This window comes from Camponotus vicinus, unplaced genomic scaffold (genome assembly GCF_025532165.1).
Source record: "Camponotus vicinus isolate PSW18456_S1 unplaced genomic scaffold, iyCamVici1.0 SCAF_1, whole genome shotgun sequence".
NCBI lineage: Eukaryota > Metazoa > Arthropoda > Insecta > Hymenoptera > Formicidae > Camponotus > Camponotus vicinus.
In genome coordinates, this window is record NW_028141945.1 from 25935160 (window position 1) to 25958745 (window position 23586).

The following is a 23586-nucleotide window of genomic DNA, read 5'->3' on the forward strand; positions in this document are numbered from 1 at the left end:
TATCGTTATTATTTTGTTCAAATACTATTTAGAAATTAATTGTAAACAGTTGTTAATATTTTATAAAAGATAAATTTTTACATCTATTTTACATTTATTTTTAAAAATATATCCATATAATTGCAAATCACAAATTTCATGCAAGATTTTGTCATATAATTTTATAAATGTTTTCCTATCGGGAACATTTCTTAAAATAGCATTGATGTGTTCTTATTATTAATAATTACATAATAAAAAGAATATTATATAATAAAAACAAAATTGCAGAGTAAAATAAAAAATAACTAACCAATGAAAGTTTTATATGCAGTTCGCAAATCCCATATCAATGAATGAAGCAATATGGATCCAGCCGGTATTTCTTCATCGAGAGCAAATTTATTCATATAAGGAGTCGAAGGAGGTAACATCAGTAATAATTTCCAACATATGGAAAAGTAGTATTGAATCGTGCACAATGCGGATATACGTAATCTTTTCCTCATTTTCAGTGGCGCTGCCTTTTCTATGCATATCAATTTGATTAAATACATTCAGGATATCGATCAATGCATCAACTAAAAGAGGGTATTTTATTTTACCTGATGTGCCCAAAATAAAGTTACAGGTCTGTAACATAAAATAAACAGATTGTAAGTAAAATAATTGAAAAAAATTTAATCGTAGAAACGTGCAGCATAGAAGAGATAAATTTTTAAGAAATAAGAAAAGACTATTAATATTAGATTTCTTTCTGCTACAGAAATTATTAAATGTAAATGCATATATAAATGCTTATGTAATGTGTAAATGCTTGTTATGAATCAAAATGGATAATTGATGTTAATCAAACTAATGTAATTTCTACAAAAAAGTTATTTTTGTCTAAAAAATAATTCATGTTTTTTTTGCAATAATTAATTGATTTATATGTAATACATACTAATCCATCCAATTTTTGTGCATCCTGATTATTAAAATCTGTTCTCACTAAATTATAAAAATGGTAGTTTCATTGAAATCTCATCTTGCGAACCATATTTACAATAATTAGCTTCTTTTTCTATCAAGGAGTAAAAGTCCTAGCAATCTGTTTATTCCTCAGTCTTTGGTATCATATACTTTTAGCAGAAAATAGATTTCCATTATACCTGCATAAAAAAAGAACCGTTGTGTCGGAGCATAGATTAGCAGGTCATGAATTTGATTGGAATAACGTTTCCATATTAGACAACGAACCACATTACATCAAAAGACTGGTATCTGAAATGCTGCATATCAAAAATCAATCTAATAGTATTAATATCAAAGAGGATACGGATCTGCTTGATAGCTCTTACTTTCCCATTTTAAAAAAATTAGTTTAACTCCTTTAGAAATTTAGTCTAGCATATCTTTTATCTCTCTTTTATTCCTATCCTTTCCCTCTCCTCCTACCCCTCATTTTCCTTTTTTCCTTCCCCCCCTTTTTTTTATTTTTATTTCCTTTATCCCCTCCCTCTCTAACAGCTAGCTTCGATATTTCGGCATGCGTGTCTTATTACTGTTCGAACTTGCGATCCATCGATACATGAGTTTCGACGCTTCTCGTGCTCTTGGATGGGCCTAATTTGGTTAACTCCTTTCTGCTTTCTTCCGGGCGTTTTGGTGAGCTTTCTATCGAATTTTTTCAATTGCTTCTTACCTTTTGTTTCAACGGTTATTATTTTGCGAATCTTTCTTTTTTTTTTCTTTTTTTTGTCTGGCCTCATCTTCTTGGTGAGCGCTTATCACATTTGCAAGTCACATCACAGCCTTCATTCTAAAGATCATTAATTTCATCACAGCCTTCATTCTAAAGATCATTAAGATCATTAATTTACGAACCTTTTCACATTATTTTTATTTCTTATTTCATGTTATTTATCTTTGCGTCTAATTTCAAAAGTATAACGGTTCGTCTTTGTTATTTTATTGCTTCGGTACATAACATATTATTTTTGCGACATCTGTTGACATGTATGTTGGGTCTTCTTGACTCCTTCTGTTTGTAATTTTTACAGATTTACCACGGTAATTTTCAGGACCATAAACACATTAATGACTCGCTACTTCTGATTATTAAATTCTTGGATTTTGCCATGCTTTTATATTGAAGAACGATCCTTTTTAGACTTTTCAACGCCTAAGATGAGTGTCATGTTTGCACATGTACACTGATTGGTTATTGTCTCTCATGCGTAAACAGATTCGTCGCTGTCTTTTATGCGTTCCGATACCTTTATATACCGGCAACTCCATAATTGTTAATTTGTAAGTTATTATAAATAATTTTCGAGCGTCATGTCTGCACACGTTCACAGACATAAATTAATCTTTGATGCGCAATGACACTTTTATTTTATTTTTGCGACTTTTACATGCTAATAATGTTTTGTACCACTCGACTCTTTTGTTTGCGTTTGTCAATTAGTTAATTATTTTTTTTCACTGAAGAGAACCCGAATGGGGTAGAAACGTTTGTCTATTGTCAATAAATCTTGCACTTGATCCATATGTTATTTTCACAGTTTTTTCCATCTTTGCCAAAATAATATATAGGTGCTGTTTCTTTTGTTTGTCGCCACAAGATACGCGATCTCGGTTCATTGACCCGGAATTTTAATTACTTTTTTATTATTTGTTATACACTGAACCTTAAACTATTTATTCGTTTTTTAACTTTTATAAAAAAAGAATATATAAATATAAATAATTATGATAACAGTTTGGGGAATACTTAAAAGTATCACACATGAGAATTTAGATATTAAGATAATAAGAAAATACAAGACGTTTACTACCACTCAAGTGACACTTTTGCACTGGTAGCCTTGATATTTTGCTACATCAATCAAATTGAATAATAATTTTATTTTAGCATTTAAAGATATCATTAGAAAATCACATAATACTAAAAAAATCATATAATAGTAAAATATTGCAAATGATAAATTATTATATAAGTTAAAATATTGCTATATTTTTAAGTAAAAAATATAATTTTTTAATATCATGATACATATACAGGGTGAGTTTTACTGCTTGTGTCGATCTTTTTATCATGCAGGAAATTACCAACTACATAATAAATTGGTCGATACATAAATGTCAATTATTTGGATCGACCGTATCGAAGGCCCAAATATATGTGTACAATTAAAGCAAATTAAAAGCTGAAATTATGTAGTATGGATTTATTATTATTATTATTATTATTATTATACATATTATATTTGGACCTTCGATACGGTCGATCGAAATAATTGACATTTATGTATCAATCAATTTATTATGCAGTCAATAATCTCCCACATGATAAAAAGATTGACACAAGCAATAAAACTCACCCTATATAAAGAATAAAAGACTTGTGAATGTTACATAAAATGTATTGAAATCTCAGCCATAAGATTTAAGCAGCAATAAAATTATGTAATTAGATATACATTATATAAGCAAATATAAATAAATCTAAGAGTAAGCCAATTACGAGAATGAAAAATGTGTAAAAATACATATAAATATGGTTTTAGTAATTTAAGGAATATTCATAGTTTACCTTCATTTTCAGCTTCATATATTGTTTGAGGATTGCAAACATTTTCAACCATAGTTGTTAATTAACTGATGCCATATACTAATACATGCAGCTTTCCTTTCTAATTGAGGTTTCAATAGCAATACCTAATCACAAAAGTTTTTAAAAATGTAATATATGCTAGATTATTTTTAGTATTAAAAAAGGGTAATTATTCAGTTTAGGGACCTCACCTCAAATATCGATAAAATTAGATTCATTTGACGCGTTTTTGTACGAAATGACCGAATCTGGCAGAAAAAAGTGTCGCTCTGCTCCGCGAAGCGTAATATTAATGCTTAAAGTTGAGGACTATTCAGGTTAGAAAATCTGTCATACCGATGGCACTAGCACTCACACACACACACGGGGGGGTGCAAGGGGGGCCTTCGGCCTCCCTCCCACCCCTTCCCCCTCGCGTGGAAAGTTGCAAAATGGAATCTCGCTTCGCGTGGAAAGTTGTATCCTCCTGCACCCATCCCGCCGGTAGGGGTGCCTATGGTAGGGTGCAACTTTCCATGCGAAGCGAGGTTCCACTTTGCAACTTTACACACGAAGCGAGGGGGACGGGGTGGGTGCGGGAGGGGGGCCAAAGGCCCCCCTTGCACCCCCCGTGTGTGTGTGTGTAAGTGCTAGTGCCATCGGTATGACAGATTTTCTAACCTGAATAGTCCTCAACTTTAAGCATTAATATTTCGCTTCGCGGAGCAGAGCGACACTTTTTTCTTCCAGATTCGGTCATTTCGTGCAAAAACGCGTCGAATGAGTCTAATTTTATCGATATTTGAGGTGAGGCCCCTAAACTGAATAATTACCTAAAAAAGTCAAGTATTCTTAGAAATAAAATATTAAATTAATCATAAAGCACCTGTGCAAGTACACTGAGAGTTCGTGGATATACTTAAAAAGGCCACACAGTTGAACTGCTGAAAACTTCTACAGACCAAGGATTTACACCCAAATATTGAAATAAGGTATTCTTGAAAGATTCATTTAGTATATTCCATATAAATAAATTATGAGTAAAATGACTTAAGGCTTGAGAAAACTCCAAATACATAGCAGAGAGAAACCTTCTTCTTCAATTTTGTTTGGCCACGTCCCTCTGAGGGTGTAATCCGGCCATCAACTGGTAGTGAGAGTGCAGATTTAGAGTTTATATTTCTTCTTGTAGAAATGAATAAATTCAGATCTTCTATATAGTTAATTGAATGTAGTTCTTTAGGGGAATAAGCTAACTGACTTGGGATGTTGCTGTGTTGGACTAGACTGGAGTTTTTGTCGTAAGCTGAAATTTATTGTTGCTTTTAATTAAATTGGAGGTTGAAGAGGGCAAGGAGAATGTGTGATTAGAGATGAGCAAGACTAGATGTTTATATATGGATGCCTGTTTTCTTAATGAAGGAGTGTATAGAATTGACGACTCCGAGGGTAGGCGTCCTCAAAATGTCTTGAATTTGAAACGGAGGTTGAATTTTGTGCTGAAGGAGTTGCTTGATCAGTGCTTCTCTAGGAACTGAGAATAAAGGACAGTGCCAGAAGATATGATCCACATCTTGAAGAGGATGACCGCAATGGCATGAAGGATCTTGAATAATATTGCATCTGTATAGGCTTGCGTTTAGTGAATAGTGGTTACTCCTGATTCTGATACAGGTAACGATTGCCTCTCTGTCCACTTCAAAGGAGTGAAACCATGGTTTAGGTTGGAGTCCGTCAAAATATTGGAAATATTTTTTAGAGAGAAACCTGAGAGCGGCCAGGACGATCTTTTGCCTGTTGCGGTTTTACTTGACTGCTTGATATGCCCCTCGCACCTCGCAGTCCTCGCACCCATTTTCAAAGTTGAAACTACTTCGTACACCCATTTTCTAATAGTACCGGTAATGTCTCCACTTGATGCGTGTCCGTGCTACACCCACTTTCTGACACTGCCGATAAAGTTTATATTGGGTGCGTGTCCGTGCTATACCCATAATTTTCGTATTGAGAAACAAAGGCATCGAGTTCATTTATGCGTGATCTTTTCTCTTTATATATTTTTGTGAAAACATTAACACTTGTACACACGCTTATAAAACACATTACTCCCAGTCGTATAAATTATATATAATAATAATAAAAAAATAATATATTTAAAAACATGAAATATTAAAGCGTAAGGGAAGCGTAACGGAATGCTTCGTACACACTTTATGGAGCGTTCGAGAAATATGCATGAAGATTTAAAATCGCGAAGAGTTAATGGGAAGTCAATGAAGCTTCTAAGAAGCTTTATTCTGTTCGTTTACGCTTCTTTGACACTTCGAGAAACGTTTAATTTTTACCAGGGATGTGATGATTTCCAGGTAATACAGAGGAGACAAGATATATAAGTTCGAAATTTAGCTACGCGCGTGCGCGGTCCGTAGTGTAATTTTAAATTTTACATTGGGCCCATCAAAAATCTAGCTTTTCCTGTTTTAAACTATATGATTTAAATACGGGGCACGCCAAGTTTTTATATCTTACTTCGATCTGAAGGTCATTTATGCGATTTAGAATTTGTGTAAAACTTTTTTAAATTATATACATCATATAAAAAATGCTTAAGGAATTAAAGTAATCTTAACTCATTTAGTATCGATTACGAATTAATATCACATAATTTATTGTACTTGGCTAATAGTATTGATCTCATATCGGTTTTTAAATATTTTATTTTTATCACTCTTTTAGATTTTTTTGATTTTTTTTATGTACTTGGCGTATTTTTTTACCTTTATAAGGTTTTTTTTTTTAGGGGATTAAGTCTATTTTAAATAAAACATTTTAAATTCAGGAAATACGCGTCACGCACAGATTCCTGTTCTCCCTTCCACCCTCTACAACTGACTCCAGCTGACAGATGTCGTGTCGACTGTTTAAGCGTAACCAGAGAGAAGAATGAGAGGTGTCACGGCCCGCTTTTAGGTGATCCCTGAAAGCGATACGCCCTCTGTGGACCTTGAAAACGTGCACCTAAACTACGAAGCCAAGGTGCACGAATGTTCTCAGAGGGTAACATATAAGGTGCACAATTTCTGGTTCTGTTCCGCGCTATGTGCACAAAATGTCGGTAGCACCAGTGCTGTATAGCAAGGTGCTCACGTATATCAAATAAATTTTAATATAAATGAGAAATGACGAATTTGCGATCCTCTCTCTCTCTCTCTCTCTCTCTCTCTCTCTCTCTCTCTATATATATATATATATATATATATATATATATATATTTTTTTTTTTTTTTTTTATTATATGAATGCAATGAGCAACGACATATTGTTTAAGAACAATCATGTTTTCTTTACATTAACTGATTCCTCTTATTATTCTGTACATAAAATTATTAAAGTAAAATAATTGAAAAATGAACATTTTATCAGATATTTTATAATTTATATAAAATTATGTCAACTTAAAGAATCAAATATCTCGTTAACTATTCAATGTGTGTGTGTGTGTGTGTGTGTGTGTGTGTGTAGCGTATACGGGAGTTATGTGAGCAAGCGAGAAGGTAATAAGAGAGAGCAAAATGGCAATAAGAGTGAGCGAGATAGCAATAGCACGAGCAACGAAGACTCGGAAATCGAGTGTTTCTTGCAGCCTGGCATATTATTTCTCTCTCGCTCGCTCCTATTACTATCTCGCTCGCTTCTGTTATTGTTTCACTCGCTCTTACGTACTCATGTATTGTCATGCTCATCTCGTTATCAAATCTGCCGCTGGCAAGCGGTCGATGACAAATTATGACAAATAAATAAGTTAATTATTTTAAGATATATTTATAAGGGTAAGGGAGTAATTTTAATGGAATAATGAAAATTTTGCGATTAAAATAACATCAAACACGGTATCAATCGGATAAACGTAGTTAAATATATAATCAAAATTTTTATTATCAGACCAATTAAAAATTATCCGATTTACGTCGTGTTTGATATCATTTTAATCGCAAAAATCTCAATAATTCATTAAAATTACTTTCATATCGATAAAATAAAAAATAAAAGTTTCAGTTTTTACTTTATAATCTCGTAAATTGCGAATGGATAGAGGAAGTGAAGAAGCCGATTGTAAGAGACTTCGGAATTCTTTGATGATAGGTCATCTCGCTCGCTCTCGACTCGCGGTTTCGCTGTCGCTCTCGCACTTGACAGGTCGTAAAGATAAGCGGACTCGGCTTCCTCGCGAATGTAAACATCTTATAAAATAAAAACTGAAACTCCTATTTTTTATTTTATTCATTTGAAAGTAATTTTAATGAATTATTGAGATTTTTGCGATTAAAATGATATCAAACACGACGTAAATCGGATAATTTTTAATTGGTCTGATAATAAAAATTTTGATTATATATTTAACTACGTTTATCCGATTGATACCGTGTTTGATGTTATTTTAATCGCAAAATTTTCATTATTCCATTAAAATTACTCCCTTACCCTTATAAATATATCTTAAAATAATTAACTTATTTATTTGTCATAATTTGTCATCGGCCGCTTGCCAGCGGCAGATTTGATAACGAGATGAGCATGACAATACATGAGTACGTAAGAGCGAGTGAAACAATAACAGAAGCGAGCGAGATAGTAATAGGAGCGAGCGAGAGAGAAATAATATGCCAGGCTGCAAGAAACACTCGATTTCCGAGTCTTCGTTGCTCGTGCTATTGCTATCTCGCTCACTCTTATTGCCATTTTGCTCTCTCTTATTACCTTCTCGCTTGCTCACATAACTCCCGTATACGCTACACACACACACACACACACACACACACACACATTGAATAGTTAACGAGATATTTGATTCTTTAAGTTGACATAATTTTATATAAATTATAAAATATCTGATAAAATGTTCATTTTTCAATTATTTTACTTTAATAATTTTATGTACAGAATAATAAGAGGAATCAGTTAATGTAAAGAAAACATGATTGTTCTTAAACAATATGTCGTTGCTCATTGCATTCATATAATAAAAAAAAAAAAAAAAATATATATATATATATATATATATATATATATATATATATAGAGAGAGAGAGAGAGAGAGAGAGAGAGAGAGAGAGAGAGAGAGAGAGAGAGAGAGAGAGAGAGGATCGCAAATTCGTCATTTCTCATTTATATTAAAATTTATTTGATATACGTGAGCACCTTGCTATACAGCACTGGTGCTACCGACATTTTGTGCACATAGCGCGGAACAGAACCAGAAATTGTGCACCTTATATGTTACCCTCTGAGAACATTCGTGCACCTTGGCTTCGTAGTTTAGGTGCACGTTTTCAAGGTCCACAGAGGGCGTATCGCTTTCAGGGATCACCTAAAAGCGGGCCGTGACACCTCTCATTCTTCTCTCTGGCGTAACCTCGATTTCTATTTGTGTGAGATATATGTATTAAAAAAAAAACGTTTTCATGTTGGACTTTAACATCCTTAACCAGATTGTGTATGATAAGACAATAGCTGACTTATTTCGACAATTTGCTAATAAATTGATAGTATTTATAATAATGCAAATATAGAATTATTTTATTAAAAAAGAAAATATAATAATAATTTCACATATTATCAAGATGTAAAGAAGGATGAGTACTTTAATATCTTGCTTCCAACAGTGTTATTATTGTTAATTACTTGTCAAAAAGAATCCATAAATGGCATCGTTAATGGATTTACTTCCTTGTAGTACAATAGGTATAACATCCTAGTTTCCTATAATAAAAGTAGTAAATAAGAATAAAAATATATAAGTGAATTATTTTCATGAACTATTTTCAAATATTTGTATTATTTAGTATGCTTAATCTAGAATAAAAATTCTAGAGAAAGGTCGCAACAAATATATCTTGTGGACAAGGTTGTATCCTGCAGTAATGAAACCTCAGAAGACTAGAGTCACAAGGAAATGCAATATGAAATTAGAACACAGTTCTCCTCATGTATTTGTGTGTGCGAGACATAGCCATGATTGGTTTTATATACATTGCAGTGAAGTATTCGACTTTGGATAAATTACCAAAAGTAGGTATTTATATAAGTTTTTATCTTTTTCATCAAAAGAAGTATTCTATCATATAGTCAAGAACTTTTATATCTTATTTTCAAAATTATTTCAGGTGAAACAGTTTGCATTGGTTCCTTTTGCAAAGGATTTAATCTACAAAGGTATGAAGTGCTGTCACGAGTTCTTAAAATGTATCGCAAGACAGGAAAACCAACGGAGATTCTGCAATTATATCTTTCTGTGTTTACAAAAGGATCGTGTTCGACACAGAAGAAGGGAACATTTGTTTCTGATGATTTGAGTACTTATCGATTTGCAGCTAGTGCCAATGTCAAAGAATTGGCTAGAATATTTGAATTAGAAGTGATTTTGATTTATACTGCTCTCTTATTGAAAAAAAGATCATTATATATCACCATAGCTTAAAGCAACTTCTTAAGTGAATAAGAACATTTCTTGCATTAAAGAAACACAGAAAAGTTACTGACAATCTTCTTCCCTGGATTGATTTAGTAAATGATAAATTAATTGAAAATTAAAGATATCTATTCTATAAAAATTATCTTTGATGGTAAGAAAATATAAATAAAATAAATAATTTTATTTCTAAATGGACTGCATGAGTCAATATCAATATCAATCATTTTTATTGTTATTATTATTGTTACTAATTAATAGCATTAGTAACTATATTTATATAATTAATAGATAATATTATATTGTATTGTTTTATAATTATTATTTTTGTTGCATATAGAGATATTCACATTATGTGGCAGGCTGCAATAATAGCTCATTATCATCAAGAACGGACTTGTATGACTTGCTCGTAAACATTCCTGCTCGAGAAAGAACTGTAGCATCACATGCAAAAGGTAATAAAAAAAGTTCTAAATATTACTTTTATTTTCTCTTAAATTAATATAACAAATAAGTAAATATTTTTTTCTAATAATTTATCTAATCATTATTTTACTTATTTCAGAAAGTCTAACAATGAAGAAAACTCACAAAAAAATAGCTTTATTTATGGTTCAATGCGAAAATCAAAACTAGAGGCACAAATTATTTTTGAGATAAAACAAAAAATCTTTTAAATTATTAATTAACTTTGTTAGCAATAATTCAAGCTCCAGATGGCAGAAAGGTGATGTCTATTGAGATATTTAAAGAGAAAAATTTAGCACTAGCTGTAGAAAGTTTTCTTATTAATTTAGCTGTTGCCAAAAATCTTTTTATGTTATAATAATATATAAATCAAAATGTGTAAATATGTTAAGACACAGTAAGTAATAAGAATAAGATATAAGATGCATTAGACATATTGATAACTTTTATACCTTAATTTTGGGTTAAATAAAATTTCATTAATATAATGAATTATCACTGTTGGATTGTGTTAACATTTTATTCATTCTTTATATCTTATTCTTATTAATATTATGTGTAAAATCTTGGAACCAACTTTCTGATAGCAATTTTGAAATTTTAGAGCACATTTAAATGAATTGATGACGTCCGTATCAAATCCCTGTTTTAAAGACATTACCATTGACTGTCGACTTAATGAAAAGATACAATTATGCTGTCGCTATTTTAAAACAATATCAGACATTGCTGAGATTTGGACGCATCAAAATTCCTGGGTCATCAAGGATTGTTTGAAACGGTCAGATTTTATATAATAAAAATTTATATTGTTTTAATAATTTAATAAAAAAATTTAATAAATTTTCAATACATATTACAAATATTTTTATATAAAATGTGTGATAAAGTGATGAATGTTATAAAGAAAACAATTTTACATTCTAGAAATCAGCAAAAGTGGAAATCAACTTGGAAAGCCGAGTCATCCTTTTATTTCGTGAAGCCGATTGTTTAGCGAAAATAAATTTGGAGATTCAAATCGTTGCACTAATAATATTCACCAAAAAAGATCATTTTACGCTTATCATGGTCTCTATTCAACTTATGATGGAGGAATTCGTTTGTATTTATCGCCAAGCTCGTAAAATTGGAAGTTCGCCCACTATTGTTACCGCATTTAGTTTGTGTTGCATCTTTATTAGAACCTGCCTTAACAATTATGACATGGACCAAACCAAAGTGGAAAGATTTTTATCAGAATATGAAAGAGCAGATCAAAATCTTCGATATTCCTATCACAAGAATTCATGAGGTATATTGATGATGATAATAGGTATAAATAAAAGGCTGAAATAAATCATTCTTTTTTCTCTTTAAAAGCAAACTATTACACAAATAAAAGTATCAATTTTTGAGAAGTCAAATCGATATTACAACAACGACTAACTGTTATAAATAAAAGAAAAATAATGCTTATTTTGTTGCAATTTGAAACCGAGAAACAATATTTAAAAAATTTAAAGAATTATACAAATTAATTTATAATAATATAATGATTTATCTTGTTAGAATTTTACAAGTGTTGGAGAGTATGCAAAAAGTAACCTTGCACGCTTTACCTGAATCCAATCAATCATGGATGATAGAAGGATTATAAGAATTGTGATAGAGAAAAAACAATAGAAGAATTTGTGATAGAGAAGAACGAGGAAATATATGTAGAATGGCAGTGATAGATTTGTATCGTAAGAGTATGCTGGTCGAACAAGTGATGAAAGAAGTATTATAACTCATTAGAAGGTATATTTTTAAAATCATTGTCAATTTCAATCAATTCGATTTTCTTACTAATGAAAGTAATTAATTAATATTTATCTTTGTAATTCTATATTAAAATATAATTTTCTTTACCAAAGATTAAGATTAAAGATTAAAGATTATTAAGATTAGGATTAATTAAAGATTACTAAGATTATCTTTTTTGATCTTTATCTTTATCTCAATGCATTAAAATTCGTTAATTAAAAATTATATATTTTTACTTACTTATATTTATATATATATTATATATATATATATATATATATATATATATATATACTCACATAATATTTATTAATATAATACATTTTATAAATATGTATACAATTTTGATAAATATGTATATAATTTTGGCATATATCTAATAACTATGACAGGAGAGAGAAAGAAAGAATCGTTATAAAAATAACAAAGACATCTATACTTATAGAAAATTTTTAAAGCGCAGTAAAAATGGAGAGAAATAACTTTTATTTATTTTTTAATGAAGAAACAGAGAGAGAGGAAGCGATGGAACAAACTGTCCAGCAAGATTGGTCCATGGTATGGAATTGCTTTGATGAATGGAAACCCATCAGTTACTAATAACACCCGGTACTTTCCAAAAGCATGCAAGAAATGATTCGGAACACGGTATCCGAGATGAGGCGATTACTCCAGGAAGATCGTTGACTTAATATTAATAAAAGTCACCAGAGTATCTTTGGATGCAATCGGAAAACGCTGCGCTCGGGAACTCGATTCCGGTAATGCTTTAAATAATTTCTGTTAAATCCCCCATCCTTTTTATAACAGATAATACAATGTTTTTAACTTAAACAAAACGGAGTTATTCTGATTCATCAATTTTGATAGGATTTTAATGACTTAAATTAATAACTTTTTTATATTTAATCTTTTTAATTTATTTTTAATATTTAATATTAAAGTAAATTAGATTGTGTACTACTTTTTGTATTTAATATTTAATATTAAAGTAAATTAGATTATGTAATCTCAGAAACTTTATAAAATATCCTAAATCATTTATTGTATTTACAGAGAGTGTCCAAATCCGATGTTTTGATGATTCCGGCACAATAACAGTTAAACCAAGTCAGGATAACATTTAAGAAACATTGACGTCAGTTGGAAAAACTATCACAGGCGTCGTGAAAAGAGTAGCGCAATGGTATTCCAAAAGTAACACGATAAAAAGATCGTTATAATTTTTAAATTGACTTGTCCAATATGTTATAATTAGTTTCATTATTAGAACTTCAAACTCTAATGAAATTTTACAATTTATAAATGGAACTTTTGTCGTACTTTTGTCAATTTCTCGCGTAAATTTCGTGCGATATCTGCTATCGATAATTATATATAGAATGTATTATTAATTATAGATATTAATATATATTATTGGTGCATTCTATATACAAATATATATATTTATATCTAATTAATACATTCTAATACATATTATATTCTAATAATACATTTTATATATAAAGGTTTAAGATAAATTTAATCTTTATAAATAATGATGATAAATAATTAATGATATCTTGCCGATATCAAGTAATAGACAATTTCGTGCATTGTAATATGATTCAAGCTGTCAATATATGCGATATCATCGGATAACACTTTAAAGTTGAATGCTTCGCTATTTTCAGCAATTTGTGACTTATTAAGTGACTTGGAAATTATAATATTACCACTATCTATAAATAATCTATAAAATTGGACGTGGAAATTATAACATTACTACGATCTATAAACAATTATTAAAATTATTTGAATTTCATATTAATATAACAAATTATCTGTTATATCATAAATATCATAAATTCTAAAATATAACTTAAAAATTTGTAATTATATTTAACATATTATAATTTATTGTGAAACGTATTTTAATAACATACTCTCTTGATAATGTATAAGTTTTTGTGCAGGTATCTTATTATATTTTTTCCAAGCTCAATTAATTTTCTCTCTTCTAGCAATTTTGGATCCTCTGGCATGGCCTGTCTGGTGATACGAGTGGACTGTATGCAATAATGAGACTGCTCTTTTCTTTTCGACAAAAATCTGATAACTCCCTCTGTGTTAAGTAAAACTGACATTCAATCTAAATTAAATCAAAGATAATTAAGATATTTATAATAAAGATTATATATAAATTTCTTTTTATATAAATATATACAAAATTTTATAAATTAAAAAACGAATTAACAAAATTTTATTATATATATTAGATCAAATTTTTACTCTTTAAAAATAAAATTCTATTTTAAATCAATTTATAGTTTAATGTAATTAGTGCAAAATTATATTGAATTATGTTATACTAAGGATTAATCTCAAAATTTTCTTTAATTATTTCTATAATTTTTTTAAATATTCTTAATTTACCTGATTTGTAACAAGTTTAACTGATGTATTCTCGAGTAGCTTGATAATTTGTTCGGAATTGGAATTACTGACTCTAATGTTTTTTGTCAGATCTTTAGGTAGCAGCCTCCTTAATTTTCCAAGTATTCACATAATCTACATCACTCAGAATAATGGCACTTTCAGAAGTTGGAAAAGGTGCCTGTCCTCTTTATATGCAACTGGCCAGTGGATTAAATAAAGATCTATATAATCAAGATCAAAATCAGCTAGCAATTGCTTGATATCTGGTCCGACTAGAACGGGTCTGTGGAAAGTATTTCACAGTTTCCTAATAATGAACAGATCCTCTCTATTCACCTTCTGTTATTTTTGCCTGGATAGCAATGTCAATTTTCTTCTCGTTGCCATAAATGTGAGGGCAATCAATATGTCTGTAGCCAATATCAATAGCATTTTTACAGCATGAATAACTTTATCTAGTCTAGATAACTTTATCTAGTCTTTATCTATATAGTCTGAAATATAGAAAAGTCAAATTAAAAAAAAAATTAAAAAAGAAAAAAGAATCTTTGACACACTATCTCGAAATAAATTATCTTTTTTAAGAAAAATTTCTATAGTAAAAATATTTAATATTATTTTTGTGTATTATGCTTTGAAAAAGTAAATAAGATTAATGAAAAATTATGGAAATTAATTCACTCTTTTCTTAGATTTTATGAATAATTAGATTATAAAAAATACAAATTATACTACTTTAAAAATAATAAGTAATGTATTACGATCTATGCTATTTACATATCTTGTATTACACTGGTGATGGAGAGTTTTCTACAAATCTACATCAACATATAAAGAAAATGTAACAAGCAATTTTAACATATTTAGTCTTCGAATCTTGTGTCATAAGAATTTTAACAGTTGTAACATCCATATCACTGATAGACAACACTCGCACAATGTATCAACAGCGTGTAGTCAGTAGCAAACTAATTCGAATAATTTGTTTGTAATGATAGCTGAATTTGCTTATGGCAATGTATTCACTTATGTGATATTATCTTCCACTTGTATTTTTAGTATGATATTTGTCACATTGTTAGAAAACAGCTATCAATCATATAATATTTCAAAATTGTCTTTTCAGAAATTAAACAAATATCATAATATGTACCATAATAATATATATTACACAAAGAATTATATAAATTATAATTTATAAAATTTGTAAAATAATGTTACATGCATACTCGATTCATTTATAATTAATCTGCCTATAAGAAACTCAAATTTGCATATAAAATATATTTAAACATGACTTTATTACAAATACATAGTATCATAATTTATACAAATTTGATTATATTTATGGTCAAGTTTAAGCATATTCATATACTTTTGTAGCTATGCTCAAAGAGTACAAATTTCCAAACAAAATATCTATCTTTCTCTTACATCTTAGTATCTTTTACAGTTTCATAAATGTTGTAAGATGATACTCAAGAAAAGTAGTTCGTATTTATATAGTTCATATATGGAATGGTCCATATGAAAATTATATAACTAGAGGATTAAAAAATAATCAATTTTTATCATCAAGAGACATAATCTATCTGCAAGTAAGTATAAGTTATTTTTATTATATATTTCATAATGAATTTCAAATCCACAAGATGTACAAATTTAAATATTATCTTTTTATATGTCAAATTATATAACAATTTTGAGTTATATAATTTAATATGTTTTGTACGTAATACAAAAGATTGATTAAAGTGTTTACCGACCAATCCTAACCAGCATCACTAGTTCCTAAACTGCACTTCAAATTAAATTGTCCACTGAAAGCATCGTCAGTGAACATTTTATAGAGAACAGTTGTGCTGAATACATTTCTCGTTTTTTTCTTACGATAAAAATATTCAACACGGAGGCTGCTCTCTACAACGCTTCACCTAAGAAATAATACTTTATTTTTAGCTCAGCATTAGGTACCTAAAAATCTTTCACCGTTACAAAAATTGTTACGGATATAACGTTGGTTGAAATGTACAAGCTTGATGTGCTGCAGAAGAAATACTAGAAATAGGTGACATTTAACTACGAGAAAGTGTTGTATTATGTGGCCATCTAGTGTTAAGAAATGATATTATCGACAGATCTTTATCTCTTGCGAGCACGGTCTTACATACAGGTCTGGAAACTCAGGCCTTTTTTAGTGGTGGGGGAGGTCTCACTTAGTGTGTCCGTTTTTCGACTAGAAGTCGCAATACGAGCGAGAGAGACAGAGATAGACGGCAGTAGTCGTTCTCTCTCTAACATACGTCTAAATGCGACTTCTAGATCGCAGCGAACCTAGCAGGCAAACTGTGAACTCCCGAAAAACGGACACACTAAGTGAGACCTCCCCCATCACCGGAGTTTCCAGACCTGTATGTAAGACCGTGCTTGCGAGAGCTGTTTCATCGACCCAGACAGCACACATGTCCAAAAGACATCTAAAAGACAACTTAAAGATGTCTTAAAGTCCTCTAGACGTCTTTAAGACATCTTTTGGCCTTTTTGTGCTGTCTGGGGATATACATATGTATATAAATTATAATGTGTATATAAATTATAAATACATGTAAATGAACATAAACTCAGAAAATAACATCTATAAGTAGAAAACACTAATTTCAAAGTAAAAAATTGACGTGTAATAGATTATGGAAATGTGTATGAACTTTGTATGTAATTAATATAGTAAGTTTATAAAATTTCATTAAAATGTCCACCTTAAGTAATTTGAGATATAGAGTTAATTTCTCTGAGAATAAAAATAATAAAGCGAAATAGAAATTTAAAAAATCAACGTCAAAATAACTGCACATGTAAGAAATGACTGGGTTGTTATTTTAACGCGACTCAAAATCCACCCAATTAAGTTTAAAACTTATATGAGAGGGGAAGTAATATATCACATTATAAAACCATGTATTTTTAAACACGTTATACGCATGCGTTTAGGTGGAAGTCAGTATTTTTAAGAAAAAGAGATCAAATACTCAATAATATATACTGACATGTTATTAAAATCTTTTAATAAAAACATATATAAAACGCTAAAAATATCAGTTTTTACCAGTACTTAACAAAAAATTCTTACAATTAATTACTTTCTCTTGCTACTATAGAGGCTAAAATATTTACAAATGCGTAATAAAATTTAATCAGAGATTGTTTCACATAATATACTGAAAAAACTTAAAATATACAGAAAAATTGATACGTTAAATAAAAAGAAATTAATACATATTGATAAATAACACATCGTTTATTTTTACCCTAAAAGAAAAAAACTTATTTTTGGCTTTACCATAAGTAATCACGCCCATAAAAACATCCAAAAATTATGTTATGGATATAAAGTGTTTAATATACGTAAACCTGATGCACTGTAGAAGATATATTAATGCTGGACAATTTTGATTACGGGAAAATGTTATAGCATTCGTCCACCTAGCGTCGAAAAGTGGTATTTTTATTGAGAATTCATACCTTCTATATAGAATATGTCTCTTTCTTTTAGTAGCTTTATATTTCTATTAAATTTTCAGCATCGTGTACGATACGGATATTATATATAGTTCAAATAATATGTATATATATATGTATATATACAAATGTATAAATATGTATAAAAAAATAAATAAATAAATAAACAAGGCATTGTTCATACTTATATATGAAATATATATATATATATATATATATATATATATATATTTCATATTTTTATTACATTATAAAATTATATTAATATAATTACATTAATATTATTACATTATAAGTTAAAAAGTTAACAATTTACAAAAAAATTATTTTAAAAATACAAAACAAGGAAAAAAGATAAAAAGAAACTTATATATGTATATACACACACTATATAGTGTAATAAATATTATAATGTAATTGTATTACATACATATATATACATATATACACATACATATATATACATATATACACATACATATATATACATATATACACATACATATATATACATATATACATACATATGTATATATACACATGCATTAAGATATAAAGACATATCATGAATATTATCATAAAATTTCAAAATAAAAATTTATATGCAAATTTACAAGAATGTATACTTTCTAATACAACTTGGAGATGCTAAAGTTTTATATTTCATTTACTTCAATTTTTGAAATAAAATACTCAGTACGAGGAATTGGCACTAGATGGCCAAACTGAAAAATAGTTTCTCGTAGTTAAATTTTGATAATTTTCTATATATATACCACGTTTTGTTCGAATGTTATAAGCAATACTCAATATAACGAATATATACATTCGTCATTTTTTGCAATAATCAATCCAGGATAACGTTATACAATTAAAACATAACAACTACAATTTTATATTACAAATAAACACAAATTATATAATAGTTATATCTATACAAAATGAGAAACAAAAATGATTTCTTAATAACAATATATAACTTTAAATATGACAAATAACTTCTTCAGTATGTTTTCAGTCATGTAATCACAAAAAAAATTATCTAATAAATATCTAAATGTCTAATGAGGTCCATCCTCTATAGATAACTAGATGTATATGTATATCATCCACATATCTATATCCACTAAGTAGCTACCAAAGATATCCACTAGATATACACATATGTTATCAACATGTCTACAGTCACATACAGAAAATACGGGCTACTGAATTTTAGCACAATTTTTTATCATCTTTCAATAGCAATAAGTCAGCGAAAAATCAGGCGTATAGAGATGAAACAAAATTCAAATTAAAACTTGAACATTTCTTTTAAAAACAAAAAGATAATTTTGAGTTACAAAAAGTGTTTTACAAAATGATGGACGTTGAATACAGACTTTGAGAAATGGGAAGCAATTTTTTTTTAAACTTTTAAATTTGTACTTTATTTTATGTCAATACGGTGATTTTTTGCTGATTTATTGCTATTGTATCACAAGTATCACAAGTTATTATTTTCTAATATTATTTTAGATTTTAGATTTCTCTTTATGGTCGATTACAATATATATCTTAAGATTAAGTTAGGGAACTCTTAGTAAGCAAATAATTTATATTTTTTGTAGGAGAACAAATGACAATGCGAAATGATACATATTTATTTCATTATATCGCGCGAACACTGGAATATAATTATTATCAGCTTTCCTTTTTAATTTATTATAGTACAAAAGCAGTCGATAAAAAGATAATAATCGCAATCAAATTACAAAGATCAAAGAAGTTATAAAATTACAGATCTTGTAACATTTTCATCCATATATTTAAACGCACGCAGCATGTAATTGAATTCACTCAAATATTTGCTATATCTTTGATTTTATTATAAATGTAATTATGACAATTTGTTTGTACGATTGTATTACTACGTACAATTGTGTTACTACGTATGCTTTTCAAAATCCACTATTCGTACACAATTTTCTATGATATTCATATGATATTCATATGATACAGTTTGAATCAAACGATAAGTAACGCGGTAGCGTGTTTTGGCTAGCGATCACAATAGTAACTGACTTCGAATGATCAGTCTGATCATGTGTTGCCATGACGTCTTATTAGCTGCATTCCGTGGTAATTTATTTATTTTTCTCTGCGGAGATACTCGGCGTTATTCCAAAAAGAATTAAAATCTTTAAAAATTGTTTGACAAAATAGTTATATATATAAAACAAAAATAATTCTATATATAAATAAAAATAGTTATATATATATATATATATATATATATATATATACATATAACTATTTTTAATATATAACTATTTATAAACAATTATATATATATATATATATATATATATATATATATATATAAAGTTTAATAAAATTTATTAAACAATTATATATATATATATATATATATATATATATATATATATATATATATAATTGTTTAATAAATTTTATTAAACTTTTTATATTAATTTATTTCTGAGTATCTTCTCTTTGGCATAAGAGGCACGTTTACTATATAAAAAGATATTCTAATTATAAGGAAAGTAATAATGGATTTAAAAAAAAGTAATTTATACGTTTTCTGTGACATTCATATAATGCAGTTTAAATCAATACGTAACGCGATAGCGTTTTTAGTATAATTTTAGTAGTTCTAGTATAAATAAATACAAATTTCCAATAGCACATAAATAACTAAAATAAATAAAATAATTGTACGAGTTATTATTATCGTTATTTGCATTGAATAACCTTATAATATAATAACGTATATAATATAATTTTACTTAATATTAACTTAACATAATATACTTAATATAATATAATATAATATAATATAAAAAACTTATAATATTAATTACTTTATTATTTTAATTATACTATTGTAATTTTATGTACGACAATTTTTATATGCACAGTGTACATTAGTGCATCCCATCAAATTCTCTCTTTCTCCCGCTATAAATCAATTACTTTTTCCAAAAAAGTGATAAACACTTTAATTACGTGAAAATAATTTTGTAATGCTCCAGTCTCCTTTTGTGACTTATTCAGTCCATTCATATATTAAATGATATACAACATTTTTAGTTTCAAAAAGATTTTTATATCATAAAGAAACTTCTGCTAAGAATAATTAAGAATAATTCTATTAAGAATAACTAAAAATTATTCTGTTAAGAATAACTAAAAATAATTAAACAAGTATTTATATAATGGTCTCTTTTTAAATTCATGCATAATAATAGACGTATTTTCAAATATTTTATAAATTTATAAAAATTTATTCCTTCCACAGCAATGATATATGTATGTACAAAGATTTATATGTACAGTTTGAAATAGGAAAAAGCGCCAAAACATAATATAAAAAAAGCTTGAAAAGAAAATTACAATTGTGTGTTAACATTTATGAATTTACAAAATAGTTAATATTACATTAAAAAGTGCAGATCTTATATAATATATAAAATACAAAAGTACACATGTTGAATATCTAATAAGTATCGTAAGAAAACAAACATTCAAGTATTAATATATGCATATCCATCTACAATTTTTTCTTCATTAACTAAGTTATTTATATCAGTTAGATAATACATATAACAATAATATTTATTGGATTCAATACATCATTTCTTCTATGTCACTTCTTAGAACTATAATATTTTCGAGACAACATTTGAAGTTTGATTTCATTTCCGCTGCATTGTAACAAGACAGTATTAATATCAAATGGACAGTTAACCTTTAATTACGCATTATCAATAGATGACGAAACGTTTTATAACACATGGCTGTCGTCAATAAATAACTTTAAGATATGCTATGATGCCCCAAATAGCACACATTCGTTTTATATACGTTTCTTAAACGTATCCAATATTTTTTAATCATAAAACATTAATAAGAAATGTTTCTATAAAAAAGCTTTTAAAACCATAGTTAAGGAAACATATTTGTCACGTTTCTAATATAGACAAAATAAAAACTAATTTTTATTAATTTCAAATTATATGTACATATATACATACATATACATACATATACATACATACATATAAATATATAAATATAAATATATATATATATATATATATATATATATATATATATATATATATATGTATATATACAGGGTTGACCATTTTAATCAATACATGCGAATGTCTCGAAAAGGAGAAGTTTTTTCAAAAAATGTTTCAGACAAAAGTTGTATGGTTTCGAGGGGGACATAAGATGGTGCCATCAGTTTGACCTTAAAGAGTCACCTGAAGGTCACGTGAAGGTCACCTCCAACTTTTTAAACGGGACACCCTATATGCTTTTACACATTTTTATAGCTTATCTCGAGAGCTTTCCAATACACTATAATTAAGTTAGTTTTCATTAAGTACTTTTCGAGTTATGAAGCTTGAAATCATTTCTTAATTTTACGTAAACCGTAAAATATTTAGTAAAATATTCATTTTTCGATTATCTTACCTTAATACTTTTCTATACAAAATAATGAGAGGAATTAATTGGTGTAAAGAAAACACATAGTTGTTTCGAAGAAAAAATATGTAATTTGCAATTAACAATTACATATTTTTTCTTCGAAACAATTATGTGTTTTCTTTACACCAATTGATTCCTCTCATTATTTTGTGCATAAAAGTATTAAGGTGATTTTTTCTTTCGAGATGAATATTTCAGAAATTATAAAAGATACAAAAAAATTTTCAAAGCAAAAGTTAAATGGCTGCAAGAGTACTTTACAATAATAACAAAATTTTTATTTTTTTAATTTTTCAAAATACCCTCATCACTAAATATTTTTTTAATTTTGAAATTTTTTTATTACCAAGTGAAAGGTTATTTTTTTTACGAATCCAACCATATATGATTAAGTGATGTTTCGAAAAATCATTTTCCAGAATTAATTATAAACCTCTCTGTAAGTCTGCTGTTTGTGTCCGTCCATGCGTTCGATTTTTCGCGCAACACATCCTGTTTTTCGGTAATAGAAGATAATTAACAGATACATTTGAAAGACATTTTATATAATTATCGGAAGTTTTTATCGTGCTAGACATTTAATCCTAAACAGTTAAATAAATATAAATATCAGGACACAAAAATCATACAAAAATAATATATCATATAAATATGTCTGACAAAAGTTATATAAATATATCTGAATCTGTTCAAGCGAGATAGTAAAAGAAGTTGTTTTGCGAGCGTTAACTTAATACGTGACATCGTTTAATGATATACTAAATCGATGCGTGTGCTCTCGTTAGAGTATTTATCGATATTTTAAAAATCTATTAATTTATATTTTTCTTACGATTTTCTTACTTTTGTGGCTGTGT

At 28.2% G+C, this 23586-nt stretch overlaps 1 protein-coding gene, 1 long non-coding RNA gene and 1 pseudogene across 5 annotated transcripts; 1 reads left to right on the plus strand and 2 right to left on the minus strand.

Moving 5' to 3' along the window:
• Positions 1 to 298: 298 nt before the first annotated feature.
• On the minus strand, positions 299 to 5392 carry LOC145959886 (uncharacterized). 2 transcript variants are annotated; one of them, XR_014435210.1, is made up of 6 exons: positions 5330 to 5392; positions 4449 to 4653; positions 3563 to 3687; positions 926 to 1133; positions 585 to 612; positions 299 to 508 (listed from the first exon to the last, which is right to left on the minus strand). It is a non-coding gene; the product is annotated as an uncharacterized LOC145959886 (long non-coding RNA). The 2 variants fall into 2 exon arrangements; XR_014435209.1 differs by lacking the exons at positions 4449 to 4653; positions 5330 to 5392 and adding an exon at positions 3775 to 3944.
• On the plus strand, positions 4198 to 14472 carry LOC145959884 (uncharacterized). Of its 2 annotated transcripts, XM_083079090.1 has the most exons (13): positions 4198 to 4369; positions 4446 to 4554; positions 9433 to 9630; positions 9726 to 9774; positions 9867 to 10184; positions 10371 to 10488; positions 10599 to 10760; positions 11106 to 11282; positions 11429 to 11795; positions 12053 to 12283; positions 12795 to 13050; positions 13346 to 13475; positions 14293 to 14472. In XM_083079090.1, exons 3-5 carry the CDS (start codon positions 9547 to 9549, stop codon positions 10037 to 10039), a joined length of 306 nt encoding a protein of 101 aa, XP_082935216.1. In that variant the 5' UTR covers positions 4198 to 4369; positions 4446 to 4554; positions 9433 to 9546; the 3' UTR covers positions 10040 to 10184; positions 10371 to 10488; positions 10599 to 10760; positions 11106 to 11282; positions 11429 to 11795; positions 12053 to 12283; positions 12795 to 13050; positions 13346 to 13475; positions 14293 to 14472. The 2 variants fall into 2 exon arrangements, with proteins under 2 accessions (XP_082935216.1, XP_082935217.1); XM_083079091.1 differs by lacking the exons at positions 4198 to 4369; positions 4446 to 4554 and adding an exon at positions 8918 to 9303.
• On the minus strand, positions 13309 to 20319 carry LOC145962867 (aldo-keto reductase 1B pseudogene; annotated as a pseudogene). Its single transcript, XR_014436009.1, has 3 exons — positions 20288 to 20319; positions 14705 to 15156; positions 13309 to 14420 (listed from the first exon to the last, which is right to left on the minus strand). The product of XR_014436009.1 is annotated as an aldo-keto reductase 1B pseudogene (transcript).
• Between the last annotated feature and the right edge of the window lie 3267 nt (positions 20320 to 23586).